Source organism: Branchiostoma belcheri, unplaced genomic scaffold, assembly GCF_001625305.1.
Source record: "Branchiostoma belcheri isolate BF01 breed outbred unplaced genomic scaffold, Haploidv18h27 scaffold29, whole genome shotgun sequence".
Lineage (NCBI taxonomy): Eukaryota > Metazoa > Chordata > Leptocardii > Amphioxiformes > Branchiostomatidae > Branchiostoma > Branchiostoma belcheri.
The window spans coordinates 2,948,509-2,974,554 of NW_017803898.1; the positions used below are offsets into that span (position 1 = coordinate 2,948,509).

The 26,046-nt window shown below is 40.3% G+C and overlaps 3 protein-coding genes and 1 long non-coding RNA gene across 4 annotated transcripts; 3 read left to right on the forward strand and 1 right to left on the reverse strand.

Annotated features, from left to right (window-relative positions):
* Positions 1-7,540: 7,540 nt before the first annotated feature.
* LOC109472982 (delta-type opioid receptor-like) lies at positions 7,541-9,034 on the forward strand. Its single transcript, XM_019772846.1, has 2 exons — positions 7,541-8,409; positions 8,869-9,034. The coding sequence occupies exons 1-2, from the start codon at positions 7,541-7,543 to the stop codon at positions 9,032-9,034; spliced, it is 1,035 nt and encodes a 344-aa protein (XP_019628405.1).
* A 4,632-nt stretch (positions 9,035-13,666) lies between these two features.
* Positions 13,667-19,359, forward strand: LOC109472992 (MFS-type transporter SLC18B1-like). Its single transcript, XM_019772854.1, has 12 exons — positions 13,667-13,771; positions 14,104-14,199; positions 14,921-14,994; positions 15,410-15,554; positions 15,960-16,028; positions 16,465-16,552; positions 17,300-17,359; positions 17,646-17,719; positions 17,921-18,035; positions 18,293-18,371; positions 18,838-18,933; positions 19,281-19,359. The coding sequence occupies exons 1-12, from the start codon at positions 13,673-13,675 to the stop codon at positions 19,357-19,359; spliced, it is 1,074 nt and encodes a 357-aa protein (XP_019628413.1). The 5' UTR covers positions 13,667-13,672.
* A 610-nt stretch (positions 19,360-19,969) lies between these two features.
* On the forward strand, positions 19,970-20,835 carry LOC109472991. Its single transcript, XR_002140395.1, has 3 exons — positions 19,970-20,054; positions 20,198-20,250; positions 20,404-20,835. It is a non-coding gene; the product is annotated as an uncharacterized LOC109472991 (long non-coding RNA).
* Positions 20,836-22,590: 1,755 nt separating this feature from the next.
* Positions 22,591-25,079, reverse strand: LOC109472984 (transmembrane protein 56-B-like). The gene is made up of 6 exons (XM_019772847.1): positions 24,931-25,079; positions 24,419-24,508; positions 24,204-24,262; positions 23,717-23,808; positions 23,072-23,145; positions 22,591-22,885 (listed from the first exon to the last, which is right to left on the reverse strand). Exons 1-6 carry the CDS (start codon positions 25,077-25,079, stop codon positions 22,591-22,593), a joined length of 759 nt encoding a protein of 252 aa, XP_019628406.1.
* Between the last annotated feature and the right edge of the window lie 967 nt (positions 25,080-26,046).

Genomic DNA, 26,046 nt, shown 5'->3' on the forward strand with positions numbered 1-26,046 from the left:
ATTTTGGCCAATTACGTCATCAAATTAGTATAAATTATGCATATTTAATAATAAAATTTACATAAAATTATATGGGATGTTATTAATATTAGAAACCATGTGTAACTTGACATAAAACTCATAAAATTCTATTGTTGAAACAAAAAAGTACTAAATTTAGCAAAAAAATGCCTGTCAGAAACCCGTTGCCATGGCAACACAAAAAATTAGTATCTTATTCCAATGATAGAGAATTGTTGCCAACAATATTTTAGGAAAAGTCACCAAGTTTGGCCGTTCTACGGCTAGCCGTTCAGACGCTAGGTGACATCAAAGTTGCCGCGGGCACTTTTAGCCCCCCCCCCCCCGGTCTAGGTAGGGTTAAGTACAAGTCAGTGGACTCAAATGGCAAAATGTTACAGAAAGATTTGTGCTACACGTTTCTATATGCCCTTGTAATGTATAGATTTAGAAGATCTTAAGAATGAAAAGCGCACCTAATGTCACCCTGCTACTGGCACTTATAGAGGCGGCAAAGAATGAAGCATTGTGCTGTCGATAGGAAATGTTCATGAAAAATTGGCCCTAAAAATTCCTCTATCCCCCCCCAGGATTTAACACTGTCATTCCTCAACCCATCACCAATTATTGTTGGCAGAAAGTGTGCAATGTATAAATTCAGCCGTCCATACGTATAAGTCAGTGGACTCAAAAGGCCAGATGTTAGAAAAAGATTTGTGTTACTATTTCCACGTATGCCCCCTGCAATGTACGGATCCAGATGTTAGTAAGATAAGCGCACATAATGTGACCCTCCCATTGGCACTTACATAGTGACTTATATAGAATGAGACATTGGGACGTCGTTGGGAAATGTCTGGAAATATCTGTCAAGATTTAGATTTAAGATTCAGAAGATGTTAAGAATGATAAGAGCACCTAATGTTACCCTGCCACTGGCACTTATAGAGGCGGCATATAAAGAAACATTGGGTTATCGTTGAAAAATTGGCAGTACGAAACCTGTTTTCCCCTAGGATTGAACACTGTCATTTCCTTAACACATCACCAGTGCCGGTAGGAAACTTTTAATGTTCATGAAAAATCAGCCGCACAAATTCCTGTATTTCCCTAGGGATTTAACAGCCATTTCCCCAACCGATCCATCACCAACTATTTGTTGGCAGAAAGTGCTCAATGTATAAATTCAGCAGTCCGTACTTATAGGCCAGTGGACTCAAAAGTCAGATGTTAGAAAAAGATTTGTGTTACTATTACCACGTATGCCCCCTGTAATGTACAGATCCAGATGTTAGTAAGATAAGCGAACATAATGTGACCCTACCAATGTCACTTACATAGAGGCTTATATAGAATGATACATTGGGATGTTGTTGGGAAATGTTCTGGAAATATCTGTCAAGATTTAGATTTCAGATTTAGAAGATCTTAAGAATGATAAGAGCATCTAATGTTACCCTGCCACTGGCACTTGTAGAGGCGGCATAGAAAGAAGCATTGGAAGAACGCCGTTAGGAAACTTTTAATGTTCGTAAAAAAACAGCCCTTCAAATCTCTGTATCCCCCCAGGATGTAACACTGTCATTTCCCGAACCCATCACCAACAATTGTTGGGAAAACGTGCAATGTATAAATCCAAATTCAAATTACGTATAGGTCAGTGGACTCAAATGGTAACATGTTAAAAGAAAGATTGGTGTTACAAGTTGTTGTGTGCGCTTGTAATGTATAGATTTAGAAGATCTTAAGAATGAAAAGCGCACCTAATCATTGGTCACCCTGCCACTGGCACTTATATATAGAGGCGGCATAAAATGAAGCATTGGAAAGCCGTTGGGAAATGTTCATGAAAAATTGGTACAACAAATCCCTGTATTCCCCCAAGATTTCACACTGTCATTTCCGGAATTCCTCAACCCATCACCAACAATTGTTGGCAGAAAATATACAATATGCACAATGATTCAGCACATTGACACTTATGGAATCGGCGCTACAAATTCCTATATTCCCCCAGTAGTTAACACTGCCATTTCGGCAACCAATCACCAACTATTGTTGGCAGAAAATGTGCAGGTCAGAGGACTCGATTGGCAAAATGTTAGTGAAATATTGCTGCTACAAGTTGTTGTATTCCCTTGCAATGTTAAAGTTCAACAGTTTTAAGTTACGGTCAGTGAACAAATGGCAACTTGCCATTGCACTTACAGATGCTGTGTAGAATGAAACATTGCAGTTGAGACGCCGCAGGAAATGTTCAAAAAAGATCGGTACTACACTCGCTACGATTTCACGTAGCAATTGTAGTACCAATTTAACACGGTCATTTCCCCAACCCATCACCAACGATTGTTGACAGAAAATGCCTGTTAAGTTACGGTCAGTGAAGAAAATAGCACCTTGCCACTGGCACTTATAGATGCTGAGTGCGTAGAATGAAGCATTGGGTTGTAGTTGGCAAATGCTCTTAAAAGATCGGCGCTACAATTTCCCGTATGTCCCTTGGAGTTAACACACTACAGGAAAAATGGGCTGTAAAGATGGTAGTGAATGACTGGGAAGTCTGGTAATGATTACCGGAAGCAAACTTCGCAAGGCGTTAGTACATTCCAATATGTGGTAGTAAATGACTGGCAAGTCTGGTAACGGTAACAGGAAGCAAAGATCGCCGGTCGTTAGTGTATTCCAATATGTTGCTGCAGCTCTTAGGGTCGGCATGGGTCTAAGGATTTTGAAATTGCTGTTGGAAAATGTTGATTGCGGATTGTCGCTACTACTTTTCGTCTCCTCGTGGATTTTAGATGCTCATGGTGATTTTGCATCATTACAGAGGCTAGACCAAGTCTACAAAAACAGCAATAACTAAGTCCTATAGTAGCCGTTGATGGGTACAAAATTGTAGAGTTGTACATCCCATGCAGGTTGCAATGTGCTATTGAGGTCAGAATGTGGTAGTAATGGTTTTGGACAAGTTTCAAAATACATTTACAACAATTGTTACAACTATGCCAGCCCGTAGGCTGAATGCAAGTGCGGCCATTATAACCAGTAATGTTCAGTAAATATAGCATTCTTTGTGCAAGAAACACATCTGGCTGATGATAAACTAGCTGTGCCTAACTCAACAAAAGTTTCTTCGTCGTTCAGAAGATGTGAAAATGCTTTTTAACACTTGAATGCTAGAATAACAGAGCGTCAAAGAGACGTAAAACCAGAGCTTACCTAATAGATACAAACCTTTTAACTAGACCTAACACTTTGGCCGTCCAATGAGCTTATAAGATATACCCCATTGACAATTGGATTCGGAAAGGTATAAGCATGTGATACCTGTGTCTGGGAAAGGGTTTCCAATGAATAGGGAAACACCATGCCTCCGGGAATTGACCAATCGTGACCCCCACTTCCCGGAACGGGAAGCTAAATCGTCTGATTGGAACCTCCAAGGTCAGGAAATCATTATCTAGGGCTGAGGGGGATGTAGGTCTTAATCGGATTGCCTGCTTCTTTATGTGACACGCTGGTGACTGTGGAATGACCAAAAGCCGCTACTTGCACGCAGATTCGTGTGAGTACCAGCAGTATAACGTAGATTATAGCACTAGCGCCAGCCTAATGCTGTAACATCCGTGTCCATAATATCACCAGAGTCCATAATATCGCCACCTTGAGGAATAGTGTGCTTTAAGATATTTTTACTGCAACATACTTTTGGTATGCAGCTCTGCACACCTCAAATATACCTAGGGTATGTTGCAGTAAAAATATCTTTAAACAAACTTTTTCTCAAGGTGGCGATATTATGGACCCTGGTGATATTATGGACACAGATGTTATATTTGTTTGTATACAGAAGCGATTCCTTTGTACTTAACCCAGTGGGTAGTGTTGTACATTAAAGGTCTTCATTATTATTATTATCATGACACGAAAAAGAAAGTTCAATTGGCCCTTGAAATGCAATATGACCTTTTGATCTGACTTCCGGAAAGTACAAGTCGTATCACACTATAAAGAAACTTCATCTTTCCCTTGAATGACCTTAGTCCTTGCCATCTGACTTCCAGGAAAATGATGCTGATACACCGAAGGAAATGGAAAAATTGATTGATACCAACGCAGAAACTTCACAATGTTCTTGTCCTTGGGTGAACTCTGGTAATCAGGTGCTTTCAGAGAAACTAGATTTAGAGGTCGTACCCTTGCTACAATCTTAGTGACACTTATCCTTGGCCTTGGGTGACCTTAGATCACCAGGTTATTTCCGGGCTAGGGAATTGATTTTCGAGAGCGCGCAATTTGTGCAAACGAGACCTGGAAATAACATACTTGACCTTGGAGCAATTTCTTACTGCCAGGGCTCCAACAAGACGATATTGATTTTTTTTTTCATTCCAACATTTCATGACTAGACATGTGACGGCACACTCAGGTTATGTCAACTTATTTTATGCCACCGCCAACGAGGAGGACAAATACAGGACAAGACAATGCCTATTTTAATTTGAGTGAAGTGAAAAAAGTCGTGGAAAGTGCCTTTTCCAAGGGCACAAGATAATTGATAGCATGTCACGACTCGAACTCGGGACCTCTTGGTTCCGAGTCGAGCACTCTGCCGCTACACCACATTTTAATGACATTGTATCTGTGTGTAAGTGTGGTAATAAGGTGACATTTCAGACATGTTTATTCTGTATCTGTATAGCCAGTATAACCGCCTTTCGGCGTAACACACCAGCTTCGCAGGCACGCGGCGCGGCGGTAGCTGGCTATATTACACCGATCGACTTGTTACACCTAACCCTTGAACTTCTACCTCTAGACATTGTTTAAAGCTATCTATTGACAATGCCCCTACTGTACTTGGTGACAGTGAGTTCCACTCTGCGATAGTCCTAGGAAAGAATGAATTCTTGAACACCTCAATTCTTGGTTGATAACTCTGGTACTTGAATGCATGGCTATTTCTTGTTCTCTTCTGGGCTGGTATTAGGTACTTAGTAGCCTCTTCTGGGCTGGTATTAGGTAATTCAGTCACAGGAGATGATTTCAGGTGATTGAGTATCGATTCCCTGCATGTCTAACCTTTATCCTCAACCGTTAAATTAAATACAGTCTGGAGATGATTACTTCCTTATCAAACTGTACAAAGATTGTCGACATTAATTATTTGGTTGCAGTGCTCCATTTATACTTTGTTACTTTTTGAGGTGATTCATAATGATTACTTCTTTATCAAACTGTACAACTGTCGACATTAATTATTTGGTTGCAGTGCTCTATTAATACTTTGTTACTTGTTGCGGTGATTCATAATGTTTTATTGAGGTTTATTGAGGAAAAACTCTCGTTTAGCTGCTCACCCAGGGTGGCGGCTTTTTTCCAGGAAAGAATACGTAAAAATACATCAACACACAATTACATATACATTTACATTACATGGTTATTTAAAAGAAACAAATGTGTAACATCGTATGTGCTTTAAGTATTCATTACCCTTATGTGCTTTAGTAGGCCTTGTTTGAACTTTTCATGTGATGACACTTTCAAATTGCGTGTTGGTAACATTATTGCATTATCAATTTTTTAATGTTTCTTTTAATGCCTTAAAATTTTGTAGACTGGCACATGAGTCATCGGCGTGTGTTTTAAACATTAAACACGATGGAGAAGGCCACATCCGTTTTTGAATATAACCCGTTTACCCTTTTTTATAAGCCATTAACCTTTATGACCCTTTGACCCTTTTTATGACCCTTTGACCCTTTTAAGAAGCCAACAACAACAACTCTAATATCCATTTTACCTCATCAATCTTCTAGCAGACCAGTTATCGAGTTTCTTGTTTTCTGAACCAGCTTCAAAGGATTAACTTTGCAAAGCAATTACCCCAGTTCGTCCCAATCGATTTTAAAAGTAAAGAAGCAGGTCAAACATGTCAGATTTCGATCTGTTTTTGTGTTATATAAGCTTTAAAGGAATCCAATGCAGTTTTTAAGGCTTGGAGACCCAATTTTTCAAAGTCAAAGTCATTTATTCACATACTCATTTGAAACCACACTGTCCCAATGTAAATTGACCCTCACGGAGCAAAAAAAATTCCAAAATCCTGACGGAAAATGGTTACTGGTAGGGCCCTGGGCTGTTTTTTTGGGTATCACCCATAAAATAAAGGACTCATTTTGGGGCATGTTTCTGCAGTTTTAAAATGCCCAAAGTATGAAATGCCGATTTAAATGTGCTACTATGAAGCAGCATGTGTCAATACCACGAAGATGTTAATTTTTTCTGCCCTTAAATCGCATTGAATTCCTTTAAACCATATCATGTTACAAGCTTCTAACTGTATCATGTTACAAGCTTCTAACTGTATCATGTTACAAGCTTCTAACTGTATCATGTTACAAGCTTCTAACTGTATCATGTTACAAGCTTCTAACTGTATCATATTACAAGCTTCTAACTGTATCATGTTACAAGCTTCTTACTGTAGCATGTTACAAGCTTTTACTTGTATCATGTTACAAAGCATTTCCAGCTGCGCAAAAACAACTACCAATCAAGTGTGTTTCACTAATGTATTTGACATTTCATCCTATTGGTCTTACTTTACAGGTAACTGCCGGAACGTGAGATGGAACGTCGGATGATGTAGCAACTCATTGTTTTTATCGGAACAACGAACAAGATCAAAGGCGGCATCCACCACGAACATTGCAGACTCTGATATCATAAACTGGAACGTGAGCAAGGGATCACAAGTCAGGTCGACAGAACCATTTGACACAGACTTTGACAAATATTGACTTAACTAAGACAGCGTGAAACACGATTTGAAACGCGGAACGAATAGATGTGATCAACGTATCTGAAGCATAAACGGCAAAACCAGCGACATCATCTAACACTTATTACAGATTGAAACAGGAGAAGGCAAATTGGAACAGGTACTGCAGCAACAAACCAAAAGGCAACCACCTTGCACTATAATCATAATTGTTCGTCGTTAATCGAAGAAAGCAAAAAAAAAGTCATTGGCTTCTTAAGTTATCCTAACACATACATTACAATTAAGTTCATCATCATCGGTCGGCTGCAACAAAGGTGACTGCTATGGCCCTCCATTTCCCAATTAAGTTACCCTAACACATACATTGCAATTTTAACGTATAGCCTAGAGTAATAAGGGTATATATCGGCACTGGTGCGTGGAAATCACTTAACACATGGTACACAGATGTAGAGAATAGGGCATAAAATTCCAGGCCCACGAGTAACACTGGAGGTCATTTGAATCCTCCAGAACCAATTTCGAACAAAGACAACGGTGACGGTTGACATTTCTGGAGCTGCCTGGTAAAGACGGTGCAAGTAGATGGGTAAATTAGATTCTGAAGTTACCATAAGTTTGGCATTCACAGAGATTGGACGCAAAAGTTCAGAAATAAATCTAAAAGACAAGGTCTGCGACACAGCCTTCGTGTAGCGTGTGTGGGAGAGACATCTATCGAAGTAACGTCAAAACTTTACGTGTGGACCGATGGCTTTTAACGCTACCTTCTGCGGTTGGCCAGTTATGGACAATGTCAGCACAGGCAACCCAACGCCAAACTGTACGATATCTAACACAACAGTTCAACAGTTTGACCCGTTCGAAAGCCCCAGTCTGCTGCCTTTATATGCCTTTTTCTTTATAATAACTCTAGCAGGACTGGTTGGAAACCTGCTGATAATAATAGTCATTCTGGCCCAACACAAGTCCAAAAGCGCCGCCTATATCTACATACTGAACCTGGCCATCGCGGATCTACTGATGTTGACTATGGTGCCATTTCGCGTGACAGCTTACATCGTGAACCACGCCTGGATATTCGGACACGCTATGTGCCAAGTGTACTTCCTAATAGCAGGCATGAACATGTTCAATGTCGTCTTCATACTCATGGCAATGAGTGTTGACCGCTACTTTTCCGTCTCCCAGCCGTTTCGTTCGCTGGACTGGAAGACGAGAAGAAAGGCTAAGTTTGTTTGCTTCCTTCTGTGGCTGTTTGCAGCAGTTAACGACGTACCGTACGTGGTATTTGCACAACTACAGTGGCAGGAATCCGGGTGGTACTGTAGCTACGCGTTCCCAGGGCTTGGGGACGACGAGAACTTCTGGAACCGCGTGTCAGAAATCTACGTCACGATTATTTCCTTCATCGTCCCGCTCCCCGTCATCACGGTGACGCACATCTGCATCGTGTGGCACATGCGCCGTAACCAGCCGCAGGGCAAGATCTCGCGGCGGCAGCAGGGCGAGAACGGGAATCGGCGAGAGTTGGACAAGACGGCACGCGTGGTGACGGCAGTGGTGGCGGTCTTCCTCATCTGCTGGCTGCCCAAGAACATCGTCTACTTGGCCAAAAAGTTTGTTTAGTTTGCTTGGCTGGTTTTTATTAACCTGTAAGGTGTAATAAATAATCGGTAATACTAACGGCAAGATCCCTTTGCCTACATTACAAGTTCGGGTTGTTAGAAAAAAAGTATGTACCTAATGAATATTAGATAACTTGACCTGAATCAAGTGATGAAATAGATGTAAAGTTTGTTTTTCATTGGGTCTGCCTGAAGTTCGAACCCCCCAGAAAATACTAAACAACACTAACCTCAATGTCATGACCTTGCCGCCATGACAGACGGGTTCGGGTTGTTGGAAAAATATTCCTTAAAAAAAATTTAAAGTTACCTACTCGATTCACCTAATTAATTTCACCTGAATCGAGTAAAGAAATAGGTGCCACGAGTAGTTCGAAACCCAAGTTTAAACCCAGAACACTTTTCAGTAAGAACACTAACGACAAGGTCATGACCTTGCCGCCATGACAGGTTCGGTCTGTTCGACGTCCCGAATGAGGCCCGGGTGGCGGTTGAGCTGCTGCTGATCGCGAACAGCGCCGTCAACCCCTACCTGTACACCATCTTCGGGGAACAGTTCAGGGACAGCCTCAGGGACATGTGCTGCGGGAAAAGGTACGTGAACCCTGACCTGTAGGTACGTGAACCCTGACATGTACGTGAACCCTGACCTGTACACCATCTTCGGGGAACAGTTCAGGGACAGCCTCAGGGACATGTGCTGCGGGAAAAGGTACGTGAACCCTGACCTGTACGTGAACCCTGACCTGTACGTGAACCCTGACCTGTACGTGAACCCTGACCTGTACACAATCTTCGGGGAACAGTTCAGGGACAGCCTCAGGGACATGTGCTGCGGGAAAAGGTACGTGAACCCTGACCTGTACGTGAACCCTGACCTGTACACCATCAGGGACGTATGCTGTGGGAAAAGGTACTGGCCATGCAACCATGGTAACTTAGTAAGATCATTGGCATCATACATAATATGCCGATGTCATCCTACATGCTTTTTTGCTGCGGCCAAAGGTACGGGCGGGAAAAGGGGAATTTGTCAACTAACCATAGTAAACGAGTTACATCATTGACATGCCAATCAATGCATAGGTCCCGCCTGGTCGATTCGTTCTCGGCGCAGACCCTCCAGTCAATTTTGGAGATCCTAAATTGGATTTGTTCATATTCAAAAGCCAGGAAAGTAAAGTATATTTCATCCCCCTACTAGTTTCTGAAAACTTCTCTATCACAATATCGCATCACGTCTTACCCTTTGGTTTTTACACAGGAAGCGGGTGACGCGGTCATCGCCCTTTACAGCTCGGGCAGACAACAGAGTGGAGTTATCGACGTCAGTGTAGCTGAAATAAGGATATTACAGACTCTACATCCTAATATGAACACAATCCATTCTTGCGTGTAGAGAAATCGTTTTATCGTTGTTGGTTGCAAAGAGGATAACATGAGTGTGAAAATCGCAAACTATCTAAGGTTCAAAAATTTCATAGGTAGAGTTGTCATCGTATTTGCATCCCCCTAAGTTGTTGATGACATCTATTCTTGCTAAGAAGATAATATCATCATTACTGCTGCTTGGGTGCAACTATAACAACATGAGTGTGAACATATCACTTTTACGTGGATGCTTTAGTACAACTGCACAAGTATTATGACCAGTGTAGCTGAAATAAGGATCTTACAGACTCTACATCCTAACAGAAATACTACTCATTCTTGCGTGTAGACAAATCATTTCATCGTTGCTTGTCGATTGCAAAGAGAATTACATGAGTGTGAAAATATAAGCAGTTTTACGCTTTCTACGTAAATTCTTTACATCCTACTTTGTCGATATCTATTCGAGTTAAGAAGATAATGTCATGAATACTGTTACTTGGGTGCAATTACAATAACATGAGTGTGAACATATCGCTTTTACATGTTAGTGGAATTGTTATCGTCTTTACATTCTAATTTGTTGACGATATCTATTCTTGTTAAGAAGGTAATGTCATCATTACTGCTGCTTGGTTGCAAATATAATAACATGAGTGTAAAGATGTGAAAATGATACGTTTACAAGGCGTACGTGGATAGCATAGTACTTAGCAATATCGTTGCCTGTGTAGCCGGACCGATGATCTTTAAGACTTACCCCAATTTGTTGACGACTCATTCTTGCTAAGAGGATCGTCTAATCATTCATGCCGCTTGGTTGAAAATAGCTTTATCTTTATTACTTTAATTAGTACTTCAACAAGCCAGTGGTTTAAAAGTAGGTCAATTTGAGCTCCACAGACCCGTGCATTGAGTATGATGAGCTCCTCTCATGGTTCACTAATGACAACCATTGATGTTTCCTGATTACCCTGTTTATTTGGGTCAGGAACAGATAAGGCTTAATCTGAACCAGGTCTAGTGGGACGCTGTTCTTCAAAAGAGTCGTTTAACCAGTAATTATTCACATTGCTGAAGTCGGCATATTAGTTGTAACGTTTTCTTCTGTGACCTACTCAACTCGCTAAAAGGAAAACCAAACGTATCGTTGAAGAGGTTCATCAGTCACGTAGGGTTAACAGTTTGATGTCTACTGTACACCTTAATCACGGAGTGACCTAGTCTCGTGAGAACACGAGACTAGGTTGGGATCTGCCCAAGTCTACTCCGCAAGGAGACAGGGGAGGCCAGAAGACCTGCTTGGCGAATTTCTACTAATAGTTAAAACCAAACGGCTTGTGTTGATTGGGAAAAGTCCAGGGGCCTTCCTTTAGAAGACATTGTTGGACACGAAGGTAATGGATATCGATCAAAAGTCGCTGTTCAGTAATCTACACCAATTCTAGTGGGACATTGTTCCTCAAAAGACCGCCACTGCGCCAGTGATTATTCTGAAGTCGGCACATTAGTTTGTAAAGTTTGATCATGTGATCTAAAAGGAAAGCCAAACGTCAAGTGTTGTTTGGGAAAGTCCAGAAGCCCTTCCTTTAGAAGACATTGCTGGACACGAAGGTAATAGATATCGATCAAAAGTCCCGTTTCAGTAGATGAATGAAGCAGTGTTAATCCCACGTATCAGCGAAAGACATGCTGTGGATCGTGCTAACAAGCATTACCCTATCACCACCTGGTCTTGCACAGACTATTAGATGGCAATGATACTTATTATATATTCTAGGCAAACCTTCCATGGAGAAACGTATCTGTACCTTTATCTCTATTATAACTGAAAAGCGACGAGAAGTTGGATTTATCTAATAGCTAGTTTTATTTTGTATACATCAGTTCATCATGCTTTGTCGTGACCTGTACTTAGCCAAGTGTGGTAAAAATGTGCAATAAAGGTCGTCATTAATTTGAAATTGCAATAAATATAAAACAGTGGCTACCCAGGCAGCAATGCCCAAGTAGATGTCGTGTATCACGTTTATACAGACGTACAAAATACTGATATTGTATTGAACCAGAGCAAAGGCCTTACCGTTACTTGTATATTTCTGCGAACGTTTTTCTTTAAAGGAGCTTACATGTCTATGGAAAGTATATTGAAGGCCGCTGAAAACAGGCTTCATCTATTTATTATTTGAAGGAGCTTGAAGTCCTTGCTTGCTAGCTTTGGCGCAGCCTTTCGACTTTTTGTTAAACTGCAGGGACACACAGCCCATGATGGTACATAAAGGACAAATTTTATAGGAAGACCCCCAATTCATGCAATAGTCTTTATTCGAGACCCGATCCTTAATACCAGCAGTTTAATTTTTAAACTACAGACCATTTCTATTCCTAAATGTACGACTTACGGCACGATCGCCAGGTGCATCGTACATTGAATGTGGTCAGAGTTTAAGGAGGCTAAAGTTGACCTTTAGACCCAACATTCCCTCACCTTTCTCGTGGTATTATTTGCCTGTATGATTTCTAAATAATCACATGTCACCGAGTAAACATTCCGTGACATGCGGTGTTGAGCCAAATCCTTGAGCTGCCACATACGTGAGAGGTCAGGTGTTTAGTGCTTGCGCTAGGGTTAGTATTAGAGTTAGGGTTTGGTTAGGTTAAGTCGTGATGTGAGAGACTAAACCTAACCTAACCCCAATCGTAAGTCTAACCCTGACCCCAACTCTAACCCTAACTCATACTAACCTTAGCCCAAACCCTAGACACCTGGCATCTCACGTATGTCGCAGCTCAAGGATTTGGCTCAACACCGGGGCCAGTCACCAGCGTACTCCGAACTTTGAACCCATCGTTACACATGCCCCGGCGTGTGTCACGGCACGGAACAATGTTGTACAGTAACAACTCGTGTGTGTCACCACCACCACACGTGACGATTCGGGGAGACCCGGGTCCAGGCACTGATTAACAGGTGACTGGGAACCGAATAAGCATGATAAACATGCCTTTTGAGGGTACCTGTAGCAGAGGCAGGTAACTACGGACTGTATTGACAGGTGAGACTAAAAGTCTGTATGGAAAGGTGTATTTTGGGGGGATGTCTGTGTGTGTGTGTGTGTGTGCATGCATGTGTGTACGTGTGTCGGTATCTCTGTGTGTGTAGGTGTGCGAATATATATTGCAATGTCTGATATGTATGTTTCTGTGTATGTATGTGTGTGTCACAAGTAACTGTGTTCTGTAACAACAACTCGTGTGTGTCACCACCACCACACGTGACGTTTCGGGGGACCCGGGTCCAGGCACTGACTTAAAATGATTAACAGGTGACTGGGAACCGACTAAACATGACTTTTGAGGGGACCCGGGGCTGTAATAGGTAACACCGGAGCTGACTGGGGCACCTGACAGGTACGGCTACTAGTATCTATCTAAGGCAACAATTTTCTCTATAGTTTCTCCAGTGTAGTGTGTCTGTGGGTTGTGTGTGTGTGTGTGTGTTTGTTACGTGTGTGTTAGTGAGTGTGTCGGTATCACTATGTGTCCGTACTTATCTGTGTCTATACCTCTGTGTGTGCGCGAATATATATTGCAATGTCTTTATATGCGTGTGTATGTATGTGTGTGTGTGCGATTATATAGACTATTAATTTGTTATCACAATTAGAATATGTCTTACGTCTTACATGAACTGAGATTCTCCATTATTCCATACCTTTTCTAATTGACAGTGAAAACACACAAAAAAAAGATGGTACAAGAGACCGATGTTGCCATTGAGGCCAAAACCATCGGACGTCACTGCTCTTCCGGGGACACCTCTCCCCTTCTGGAACAGCCGGATAGAACATCGGCTGTTCCTTCTGATGGCGTCCTCCCTCCCATGACAGGGTTCCAGAAGAAGGTTCTTGTCTGCCTGAGCTATGCCTACTGCATGGGCTACGCCAGGTCTGCTATTATGGCGCCTTTCTTCCCAAGTCAGGTGAGAAAAATACTAATAGCCACACCCCTCTCTTCCTACACACACACACACACACACACACACACACACACACACACACAAACAAACACACACATACACACACACACACGAAGACACACACACACATACAGACAAAACACAGACACATACATACAAACATACACACACCTGCACTCGTACAAACAGCAGAAACACACATATGCAACTTTTGTCCAACCCTAGTATTTTAATGTCAGACCTCCTGAAATACAGGATTTTCCCCTTTTTTCCTGATAAAACAAAAAAAAAATGAGAAAAAAGTTTTTATTCACCTAAAACCACCCTCTCCCCAGGCTGCCGAGCGAGGTGCATCGGAGACGATTGTTGGCTTCATCTTCGGCTACTACTCCCTCATCGCCTTCCTGTCGGCTCCCATCATAGGGAAACTGGTACGATAATTATATGCCTTCAACTTTAGGAAAATGCTCTCCCAAGGCTATATTATTGGCAGTCCAGCCTAGGAAAATTATATCCACCTAGAGTGTGTTACAAATATGATGATAAATTTCATATAATTTCACAAATATGACGATCCATTAGCAAATCGGATAACATACACTTGAGTGTAAAACTATCCTCTTCTTAAGACTAATCAGATTTTACACATAGTTTGGATTATAACCTTTAGACCTTGCTGACACAGGTGACCTTCCAAGGCCTGCGTTCTATATCATCAATTGATACTTTGCCCAGTGTGATTATGTATTGTGTGATCTTTGCTCTCAGTAAACATTACTATTTTGCACGCGTAAACAACACGGGGTCTACGCAAAATATGCTGAATGGTAGAACTAACGATATATGTGTATTTTACATAGTTTATTTAGATCCAATTATTATAAAGAACGAATGTAAAGATAGTTGAAAATTCTCTCATGTTGAGCTTTACTCTTCTGTTCTTATCTAATTTCTAAATGTTTGAGTATGTGATACCACAATGTTTAGAAAAGGGGGCCGGTTTGACATTTTTAGGGATGCGATGCAGTTATAAATTTGATCATTGTACCGATCTACATACAGGACACACAGCAGAACTAGACAACATTGAAGGATAGGCACGATTGTTTAGGGATTATTCGGTACTTACGTATACATCTCTTTGCACCCCAGATCTCTCACACGGGTCCCAGGTTCATGTTCCTATGTGGTTCTCTGGTCGGGATGTGCGTCTGGGTCCTCACTGGGTGAGTTCTGCTTCAGTTAAAGCCTCGATATGTTTTCTGTAGGTGCTACTAGTATATTATTACGATACGATGAAAGAGAGAGCGAGAAGAGGGAGAGAGAGAAACACACTAAACGCCAAAGTATTTATTATGTTGTCGAAAAAAAAACAATGTTGGCCTTCTTCTTCTTCTCCAAACAGCATAATGTTTGGAGAAGACCTGAACCAATGTCGTGTCTGTTATAATGGTAACGAGTCTTGAGTTACATCATATTGCAATTTTATAGCAGGGGGGATTTCAACTCAACTGACTCTATATATGAATGTGTTTGAGTAAGAATTAACAGAGCAGGCCATATGCGAAGGTAAACATTATGCAGTTAGTTGCCTTGCAAATGTCACCTTTCTAGTTCTAACTATGTTCGTGCCCTTCCCAGAGTGAGTGGCTACACGTCCGGCGGGCCGTTTATCGGTCTGTGCTTCGCGGTTTTCACGGTAGAGGGCTTCTGCTACTCCGCCTTCGAGATCTCCCTCATGGCGACAGTCGCACGGGTCTATCCGGGAAGGGTCTCAACCGTCATGGTGAGTTAAGTCACTTCAAGAACAAAATATTCATTATTCAATTTCCTTGTAAATTATCAACAGGAAGTCTGGCTGTATAAATACATGTAACCTGTCCAAATGCCTCTCGGATTGGAAACTGTGTATTGCTACTAGTCCTGCATTTATTCCTGATAAAAGATGGTATATATTTACCGTCAATGTTGTGAGCTGGTAACTGTGATATTTATAATAAGCGTAAGTTTTGAATTAGCATTGGTCATGAATATTTACGGCCTTTTCTCCTTTTAATAAAAGAAAAAAAAAGAAAGAAAATTATTCTCCACACTGGGAAAAGTCCAGCTGTTTTCAAAACTTCAGGACTGGTATAAAGATTAATACAAAGTGGCGCATAGTAAAATACACTGTACGTTTTGTGCATTTCAGGGCACGATGGAGATATTCATTGGTGTGGGAACCATGCTGGCTTCACCTGCAGGCGGAGCGCTGTTTGAGGTACTGGGTTAGACATGCTAGTAAAATACATATTAATTGCTATCACATATATAACTGTACACCATGCAGTTAAAAGTTTGATTAAGTGTAATTGGAATAAAGAGGATTGACCTAAATGTGTCACCTCCTGTCTGCAAACTTTATTAATCGCATTTGTCAACAATGCTAAAAATTCTACAAAACGCAGTATCAAAACTGCCACCCGCCCGGAGGCCTGCACAGAAGGCTAAGCCAAGCTATAACGACGTGTTTAGCATTATTACAAAACTTAATTGGCACAACAAAAGTACAGCGACTATCGTAATGTCTTAACTACGTGTAGGCATACAGAAAAAATACATAGGTACAACGAAATTAACCTACATACAAGACAATAGATGAATCAACTTATACTACTTGTTCTAAGGTCATTCACTGTGTCCATTTTCTGTTCCAGTGGGGAGGTTACCTGGTGCCGTTCGTAGTAGCCGGGTTGCTTCTGGGATCCTGCGCCTTTGTCGTCTGTATCATTCCAACAAATGCTGGTAAACACACTACAAACTTCATCTGGGTTGGCTCGATTAAAGGGGGAAATCTTTTTCTAAAGTTCTATAATGTACTAGTACAATCTCATAATGATGGCCATCTAGAATACATATTTTTTCTCAAAGAAGAGAAAATAACCAATGACTTCAGTTTTAAATCCCACCGAATGACTGAACAAATCACTAAACACTGGTGAGCGATAAGCAGAACTTTTCCCGATAGAACAAGGCGATCTCAACACATACCTTTGTGCAGCATATCGGGTTACAGGTTTTCCCGCGCGCGGGAATCTGGGAACTATAACCAATCAGAATGCAGGTTTGGGATGATTGACAGATTGGTTCCCGCCAAACGAATGACGCTTCGTCCCTGAATGCACTGTCGTGAATGAACCAATCAGCACACTTGTTATGGATGATTGACAGGGGATTTCCCGCCATACAATGAGGCAGACGACGTCCGTGAATACTAGAATGCTAGTGAAGGGAGGAATGCTTTCTAAACACATTTACAACGGTTGTGATCTAAATTAGTTGAATATACATTTGGAATTTGTTTACTTGTCGTTAACGTTATATATAAAAGTACCTAATATAGAGTGAATAAATAAAAGGATTCCAATTATTAAACATTCAGATAATTTTTGTTCTTGTACTAAACTGATATTAAAACAGCAATGCATGAATTTACTTAACGAGTATTTTGTGTATCACCCACAAATACTTTATTTCCATATTCAGTAAAAGACGACGTGAAGTCTGGTTCACTGACGCGGCTGGCTACCATTCCGGATATACTGGTTGTAGGTTAGTATTTTTTTTATTTTTAAATCATTTGTAGATTGTAGGTTAGTATATATTTCTGATCCCCCGCCTTCTTGTGTTATCGTTGAGTTGATTGTAAACATTAAAATTTGTCAAATTCTCAATATATTCCAGCTGCCATTTCCTGTGAATAAGATACTATTATGCTGCACTGTTTGTTAATGTATATATGTATGACCCCGTCTAATCACATGGCATGCAAATATAGATCTCCAGTTCATAAGAAATTATAGCAAAGGAGTTTACGGTATCAATATTTCATTTCTAGCTGGCGTCATATTTTCTGTCTACCTCATCTATGCATTCCTGGACCCCACACTGGAGCCCCACCTAACGGGAAAGGTTGGTATTGCAGGCATCAGTCATATTTTTTATGAAAAAAACTAGCAACATGTGTGAGTGAAAAAAAGGATCCCTTTCTTGTAATGTATCATATTTTACCTCCATTAGGCACATAACGATCTTGTGTGTTTTCTGTTGAACGTGATGTACACATATCACTACATTGTATTATGCCCTTTTTTTTCATCCCTGCATGTGCAGTTCAAGATCTCACAGACAGAGGTCGGAGTGGTCTTCATGGTAGGAAACGGTGCGCATGCGCTGGCATCACCCTTTTGGGGATGGCTAGCAGATAAATATGTGGTAAGTGCCCCATGTTTTTATTTTGTGATTTAGTAAAAACGTTTCCAGCAAAGCGTATTATGAAATAAACGTTGATTTTACATAAAAAAAATGTAATTCAAAGTCTCAAAATCCTGTCCTAATTTTAGACCTTAGACCTTAACATGTGGCAGTAGGATCAACGTTTCCTTGATATACGGCGATGTCGTCGGGGATAAAATATGGTCAAACAAGTATCGTACGATATATGTGGCCAGATTACTATTTACTCTTTTCAGAAATGGACTAAAGTGCAAATGACAGTCGGTGTTCTGGTGTCAGCTCTCGCCTTCACGTTTCTCGGCCCGGCTCCCTTCTATGGTACCACAGGGTGAGTTTGTTTCTAGGTTTTGAGTTTGTGTCTGTGTCTTTCTAAGAGTTTTCTGATTTATTTCTGAACGATGTGCACGAAATAATGAATTGCTAACTTGAGTCACTTAGTCCATGTCATTTTATTTGTATTCATCACTGTGATTCTGAATGAAAAAAATAACAATAATAGATGACCAGAAAATTGAGGTCGTGTTGCTCGCTTGCTTATGGGAGGCATCAGCTGATAAGGACAACCATAGCTGAATAAAAAAAAATATCATTATTTATCGGCCTGGATCAGCTGGGCCAAGCCAGCACTTATTTGACTTCTACGTAGCATTTAATAAGCTACGGGACCGATGGACGGATGGATGGATGGATGGATGGATCTTGAGAAAGAAACCTCTAGCCTATACGGTACTATTTTTCTGTCAAAGTTGTTGGTCAAGACGCATAGATTTTGACTTCTTTTATCTCTCCCTCAGGATGATCTGGGAGATTTACGTTGCTCAGGTTGTTTTTGGAATCGCCAAGTCCGCCGCCATCGTGCCGACGTATGCAGAACTGCTGCTAGCCGCTAGGTGCGCTCATAGTACCATGGTCTTTTGGTTTGATTTTTAACAAAATTTTTTCGATAACCAAATGTACCTACATAAAATGTTATATTTTTAGGTTTAATCAGTTTGAAAAAAAAGGGGGATTAATATGAGTATACACATATCAAAACTGTCGTAAGCTCTGCCAATTGGCAAATGATCTTTATTGAAACTAGAGTTAAGTTAACTCTTAATTTTATTTCTACCAAATTGAGTATATACAATTGTCTATATGTCAATTTATTTTGCTGTAATGAAACCGTTTACTATGTTGTTGCAATTTATTTTTAATTTTTTTTTTTTAATTAAACAATTTTTGTTTGTTACGTCAGAGCGGCTGGGATGCCAGAAGACCTCGGAACGTATGGCGTCATCTCCGGTGTATATGACCTCATGATGAATCTTGGGTAACTATCTATAATGGTTTATTACACGAACGTTTATTTTTTGTATATTTTTAACATAGCTTAGACTTATATTGCTATTTTTTAAAAGTAGATCCATGTTTGTAATCGCCAAAGGGCTAAGTGTTTTTGTGCGTCCATTTGAGGCTGCTAGTTTTGTAAATGGTTGCTAGAATTTATGGATCTATATATGGAGAGACTGGTTCGCATGTTAGGCGCGACGCACACCGTGCAAGAGGACTGGGTGAGTGAGTGAGTGAGTGAGTGAGTGAGTGAGTGAGTGAGTGAGTGAGTGACTGCGTTAGTGTGTGAGAGAGTGACTGAGTGTGTGAGTGAGTGAGGAGTGCGTGCCTGAGTCGGTGAGTGTGTGTGAGTGTGTGAGAGTGACTGGGTGAGTGTGTGAGTGAGTGAGTGAGTAAGTGAGTGAGTGTGAGTGTGTGTGAGTGTGTGAGAGTGACTGGGTGAGTGTGTGAGTGAGAGTGAGTGACTGAGTGTGTGAGTGAGTGTGAGTGAGTGAGTGTGTGAGTGAGTGAGAGTGAGTGGGTGAGAGTGAGTGAGTGGTTAGAATAGTGATTGATAGGATGTTAATTAGCCTTTTACGTTTTTAGATACCTTATAGGCTCTACAGTCGGCGGCGTGCTCATGGATAAAATTGGGTTCCCCTGGGCCTCTACAAGTATGTCAGGAGTGTGTTTACTACAGGTATTATACTATATTATTGCCTACTAGTAGCCTATTATGTGACATATGATTGTTCATTAATGCTGTTAGTTTTCTTGGTACCCTTTATTGTGTTACTATGGCTTTGTTTAGAAATTTTCAAAATCCGTTTGTATTTTTTACAGGGGTGCATCATGGTGGTATTTTATGTCGTGAATATGCGAAGGAAAAAGTTAAGGTAAATATGAATATGTCGAATTATTTCTGCTCATTAAATCATATCAACTTTTCTTATACACTGGCTGCAGGAAATGATATTTCAGTCAAATATTCTTATTTATTGCTTAAGTATGATTCCAATGTTTTGTTTTCTTTCTTTTTCTATCATTAGCTTAAGCAGAAGTGAAGAAGCCAAAGAAGTCGAAGAAGAAATCACGCGTAAGCCTATATCTAACGACAAGACTTACGGGGCTCTCTTATAACATCTTGATTTTAGGACATGATATTATCCATACTATCAAATGGAATTTATTACAAAACCCCATTATTATGTAACTTATGTCAACTCGCAAGAAAATCTTAAGTCATTTCGCTTAGAATAATTACTCAAAGACATCGATGAAGTATTACTCAAAGACATCGACTCTTTCCTTTTTATACTTTTCTTGCAACATGTATCGTTTTAAACTATTTGTACTAGTAATGCAATGCTGCTTCGCTACGGCTTGACTCAGCTCTCAAGTTTGATTTTCGTTGTGTTTGTTACCATGTCTCAATTTTTGTTTGTCTGCTCTTGTATGTAATGTGGGCCAGGGGGCCTGAATTGAAGAATAAATATAATACATTTCAACAACATTCAATTATTTTCTCTTCCTTCTTACTCTTCACTCAAAGTGCAATGGTTTTTCAAGAACCGACACAAAAATGCAGCTTCGCTACGGCTCCATTTGATAACAAAGACACTGCCTTAGCTTAAGGCATACATTTTTTTTCTCACAAGTGTGTTGGGTTATTTTACATGCAGATGTTTGAAGTCTGAGGCACAAGCATGAAGCTCACTCACACACTGGGATGCTGACTTTACCTCACTAACCGATCAGGAGTGCAATCCCTCACTGTCGAGTCCAAACGGGTGTTAAACCTTTACACACTGGATCTATAGATTTGAATCCAGATTACAAAATAGTGCAGTTGCCTACAACATTTACTACAATAACGTGAAAAAACAGTTAACAAGGGCAAGTTCAACATAGAAACAACCTAACTTAAACTTCTGCAAAAAAAAAGTGTGACTGGTAATCCAAATGCATAGCTATTTCATGATGTATCTTGCAACATGCATTGACTACAATGCACCATAGAATAAGTTCCAGACCAGCAATGTCAACATTTGTTACTCAATAAACTTAAAGGTATATATCCTTTGAATTTCATAGGTTTCTGTCGTGATATTCTTGAACAATGCGGGGGCAATAAAAACGGAACAAATGAAAGAATCGCAGAGCGTAGGAAGAACCGAAGGGCAAAAACCAATATCAGGAGCAATTTTGCTCCATCCGCCCTTTCGCCTGGCCTCTATTGCGAGTCTCAGTTGATTTCGTTAGCCGAGTTAAAAGGGCAAAACATCCCAATCTCTGTTCCACAGTGGAATGGAGAGTCTCCTTGTGGGCGAAAGCTTAAATCAATAACAAAGTTTTCTGTGCAACCACGCGAAACGTCGCCAGTCAGTCTCTAGAAGTCTTCGATGTCTGGCAAAGATTCCAAATATACCCTTCCCAAGATAACACTTGAAATGCTATTTTGAGTTGCATGGAACAGATATCAACATTCTTCACAGGATAATTGGTTGCTTCAAAGATCTGGGTAGCAACTACAATCGAAACCCAGTGGATTTTAACGTTTTTTGTAGCACATCATCATTGAAGATAGAATGTTAACCTGCATGTCTTGCCGAGATTCCAAAACATGGGCCAAATATATGGGCCATTTCCTAGATACCATTAAAAATACTATTTTGAGTAACAAACTAAAGAGATATCAACATTCTTCATACTAGGATAATTGGTTGCTTCAAAAATCTGGGAAGCAATTAAAATTTTAACCCAGAGGATTTTAACGTTATTTGTAGCTCGACGTTATTGAAGATCTGAATGTTAACCTGAATGTTGCCATAGTTATGACATGATAATTGATAATATTTGTTTCAAATCCACCGGCAGACATTCTTGTCTGCAAATGAAAAAAAGGGCAAGGTAACAGCGTAAAACTAGGCTAGACAATCACGACAGAGAAAAACATCCAGGCCATGCATGCCATCAGTTACATTAGTTACAAAACAAATGTCAACACACATTTAATATTTTTTTTATTTAATATCCTCTTCATCCAGGGATCAACTATGTACTAATGCGTTTTCATACTCTGCTTACATATTAGATTAAAATTGGATATCATGAACAATTGGAGATAGTTAACTGAAGGAGTGTGTGTATAAGACTAGATAGCTGTGAGAACCAATAGACATTCAGTGCGTCAAACAAATACCCTCCCATAGATCATCAGGTAGTACACAAAACTGTCAGTCTTGTATTTTAGTGTCACTTTTAGGCCACACAAATATGGCAAAGGCGGTCCTCATCATTAGTGAAAACCAATAAACATTCAATACGTCAAAAAACAGCCTCCCGTAGATCATTAAGTAGTACACAAAACTGTCAATCTGCGGAAATGACCCGTCGGTGTAAAGAGTGTAGACTGTTCGCCAGTACACGGGAATTATCGCCACTCGGCACAGGAAGAACACAGCTATCATCATCAGTCCGTTTACTACGTACAGTCTGGTCTTCTTCAGCCCCAGTGCGCTTAATATAGCTCTGCAGACAACGGAACGAAAAGATAGTAAATGAAAAAAAAAAACTACCTTGTTGTGTAACATTGTAAAACATTTTAAATTCATTTATATATTCTGGAGTTATTGCTTCATTTTTTTAATTATGTTTGTACTTATAAACCTCTGTTAACTTATCGTTTTAACATATCGTTTCAAACGCTACCAGTACCTAAAATTCACGAAAGGACTTGACGCTTCGTAGTACAGAAATGTTGACATGATCCACGGGACTGAGGTGTGAATCTGGAGAACAGGAATTCAGGAACAGTTATCACGGATCACAATCAACAGCTGATACTAGTCATCTACGAATACATTTTATACTTATGTATTTAACTTAACCCCATATACATTTCTCGAATCATGTACAACAGATTTCAAGAGTCTCGATGTTGGAGACAGATTCGAATATATATTTATACGTAAAGGTCCCCACAACGCAAAATAGGTAAATGTATAAAAGAATGCTTTGCTATTAGAAAAATACCAAAACTTGTGATTAGCCTATTCGATTGTAACACTTTTTAAAAGACCTATGCTATCCCTTATTGTTTGAGTAATTAAGATATGTTAGGTTTTATTCGACATTAGGTCTTATTCAGCACATTTATTTTATTGTTTTTACTTTCTTTATGTAGTTTGCCATACATTGTACCATGTACAATTTTCATGCAATAAAGTTCTTCTCTGTATAGAGGTCGGATCTGGAGAAAGTGAGAGAGAAAGAGAGAGGAAGGAGGGTATGCAAATAATTCCATCTAATTGTCTATCTACTCAAAATCTTTTCAATAATTTTCTGTCATCTGTTGCGTACCGTTCCTGCGAGTCCGCAAAGCGTCCCAACCACGTGATGGATCAGAAACACGTTCGTGTCGTGTAGTCGGTACCGCAACATCAGAAACGCGTCTGCAGAATAAGATGTTAAGATATACAATTTCAAGTTGTTGACGTGTTGATATCCGATTTTAAAGATTAGAGGTACCTGTATATTATACTTTAAAGAATTCATTGTAGAACACATTTTGCACCGTACACCTAAAGTTTATCAAGGGTACCCAGAAATCTTACATGATTCTTACATGAATCTTACAAGGAAAATCTAACTTTTCCTTGGAAATTACTTTAAGTGCTGTTTTGTTTAATTACAGTGAAAACATTTAGAAATAATCTTTGAATCTTAACCACCAAATACCGACGTATTATACATTGATGATCTGTGCTAATATTTAGCATCTTTATTTCAAGTTATCTATCCCCATTACGATAATACTTGAACAATTAAACAGTAATTGGTATCCCACCTGCAATAGTGTAGCCCAGGTAACCGGCTACTCCATGCCTCAGTAGTAAGCAGTTGTACCTAGTATTTAGAACGGTGGTGCGTTTAGTGATTGGAAATATACATAAAACGACTGAGATAAAAATTCATCGTTATCTAGTAGGATAATATAATGTAGTTATGTTAGGATATGTTATTTTACGTTACGTTATATTCTTGAAAAGAATAACAACGTACCTGACACGTCTTGGGTAAACTTCTGGTTCAAAGAAGAGCACATAAACCCCGATTGACCCCAGCACTAAGTTGACGATGGCTGATTTGAATCTGAGTATGTATAAGAAAATGTATGAAAATAGTTCATATGAATATGCATGTACCTAACTACCTCCCTAGCCCTGTAATATACTTATTGTCTCCCACCATGACAATCGTAAACACAAAGGGACTGTATCGTGCACAGAACTTGCTATACGGCCCCTACAACTCACCCAACAAAATGACTGGACACCTAAGTCTGGGATAAACTTTCAAGATTTTTAATGTTGAACAAGCAAATCTTAACATTTTATTGTATTGTAACGATCATAAGTGTAAATGTATAATCTTTTTTAGACTGACACCTTTGGAAATGGCCTCACAATCCAGCCTCCACGGCTGCCAGGAGGCATGTATATCTTTTGCTAAGATCTAATAAACCAGCCTACCACTACTACTAATACAAACGTAGCGTAAGACTCATGGCTCACTCTTGGTTAGTTTGCGCCCGTTTCTGTGGTCCCAGTAGGCTGTACTGTTTTGACAGACGGCCCAGAATTTTTGGCGCCGCGGCGAAAAGGCCCATCGACACGACAAAACTGGCTAACACGGCCAGACATATGGACACAGTCTCGTCCATTGTTCTTCCTATATGGGTCAAAAAACGACGAACCAAAATAAGACATTAACGTTACAGGGTCATTTTGTATGCTTTGTAAGTTTCATAGACGATGTGTCCTGTCTCGAAAACCAGTTTACGTAGTCTTGGTAACTGCTGTAATGTTTTGTCTGATATGAATGGCCGAAACACTTCCAGTGACACGTTGCATACATTTTGCATGTCTACCAACCACAGGACATACTGTTCGGTAACATTATACATTTAGCATACTAAAAAGAAAAATTTCAAGTGACTATAACCTAGGCAAAAGAGTTTAAATATGCTAAGAGCAAAAAAAATGCCTACCTTTTGCTGCAGCCGAGGTAACAAAATGGTGAGTCTTGTGTGACCCGTTCGACAACTTTTTCTCGAGGTCAGGCTACTTTTCTTCAACTGGGTCAATTAAGCCCCTCTAGCCGAGTAGCCTGACCCTAGCCTCTTCGAGGCTTCGGGAGGCGGCTGGAAAGAGTATAAATTGGACGAATGGAGAGAAAGAACATGCCAGGGGAGTTTGGTCTGCTGGATAGAACAGTTTGCCGCTACCGAGAGCTCCCCTGGCATGTCATCTCTCTATTTTGCCGATTTTTTACTCTTTTCAGCCGCCTCCAGAAGCCTGGTAGAGGCTAGGGTCAGGCTACTTATCTGTAACTGGGACAATTAAGCCCCTCTAGCCGTTCCACTCGGCTGACTCGGCTGGCTTTTAAATAAGAGCCCAGTGTGGGTACGTTAAGCTTAGACTATCAGTCTGATCTAACCTGACGCAGCTTGTACTAATTGTGTGGTATGCCCTCGGGGTTAAAACCGTCAACAGGCAGTCTCTAACTGACTCTAACATGCAGCATTGTAAAATAGTAGAAACTGGCCAGATAGACAGAGACTTTAGTCTGCTGTATGATTACAAATTAAAACCTACAAAAATGAATTCTAATTCAATAGCGATCTCATA

What these genes read in the sequence shown, in the direction of transcription:
- LOC109472982 (XM_019772846.1), top strand. Translation starts at nt 7,541, where the DNA reads ATGGCTTTTAACGCTACCTTCTGCGGTTGGCCAGTTATGGACAATGTC. An exon ending in ATCGTCTACTTGGCCAAAAA is followed by an intron (nt 8,410 to 8,868) that starts GTTTGTTTAGTT and finishes CCGCCATGACAG; the next exon opens with GTTCGGTCTGTTCGACGTCC.
- LOC109472992 (XM_019772854.1), top strand. Translation starts at nt 13,673, where the DNA reads ATGACAGGGTTCCAGAAGAAGGTTCTTGTCTGCCTGAGCTATGCCTAC. An exon ending in CTCCCATCATAGGGAAACTG is followed by an intron (nt 14,200 to 14,920) that starts GTACGATAATTA and finishes TTTGCACCCCAG; the next exon opens with ATCTCTCACACGGGTCCCAG. An exon ending in TCCGGATATACTGGTTGTAG is followed by an intron (nt 17,360 to 17,645) that starts GTTAGTATTTTT and finishes TTTCATTTCTAG; the next exon opens with CTGGCGTCATATTTTCTGTC.
- LOC109472984 (XM_019772847.1), bottom strand. Translation starts at nt 25,079, where the DNA reads ATGGACGAGACTGTGTCCATATGTCTGGCCGTGTTAGCCAGTTTTGTC. An exon ending in CGGGCGCAAACTAACCAAGA is followed by an intron (nt 24,509 to 24,930) that starts GTGAGCCATGAG and finishes ATACATACTCAG; the next exon opens with ATTCAAATCAGCCATCGTCA. An exon ending in TTTGCGGACTCGCAGGAACG is followed by an intron (nt 23,146 to 23,716) that starts GTACGCAACAGA and finishes CCTGTTCTCCAG; the next exon opens with ATTCACACCTCAGTCCCGTG.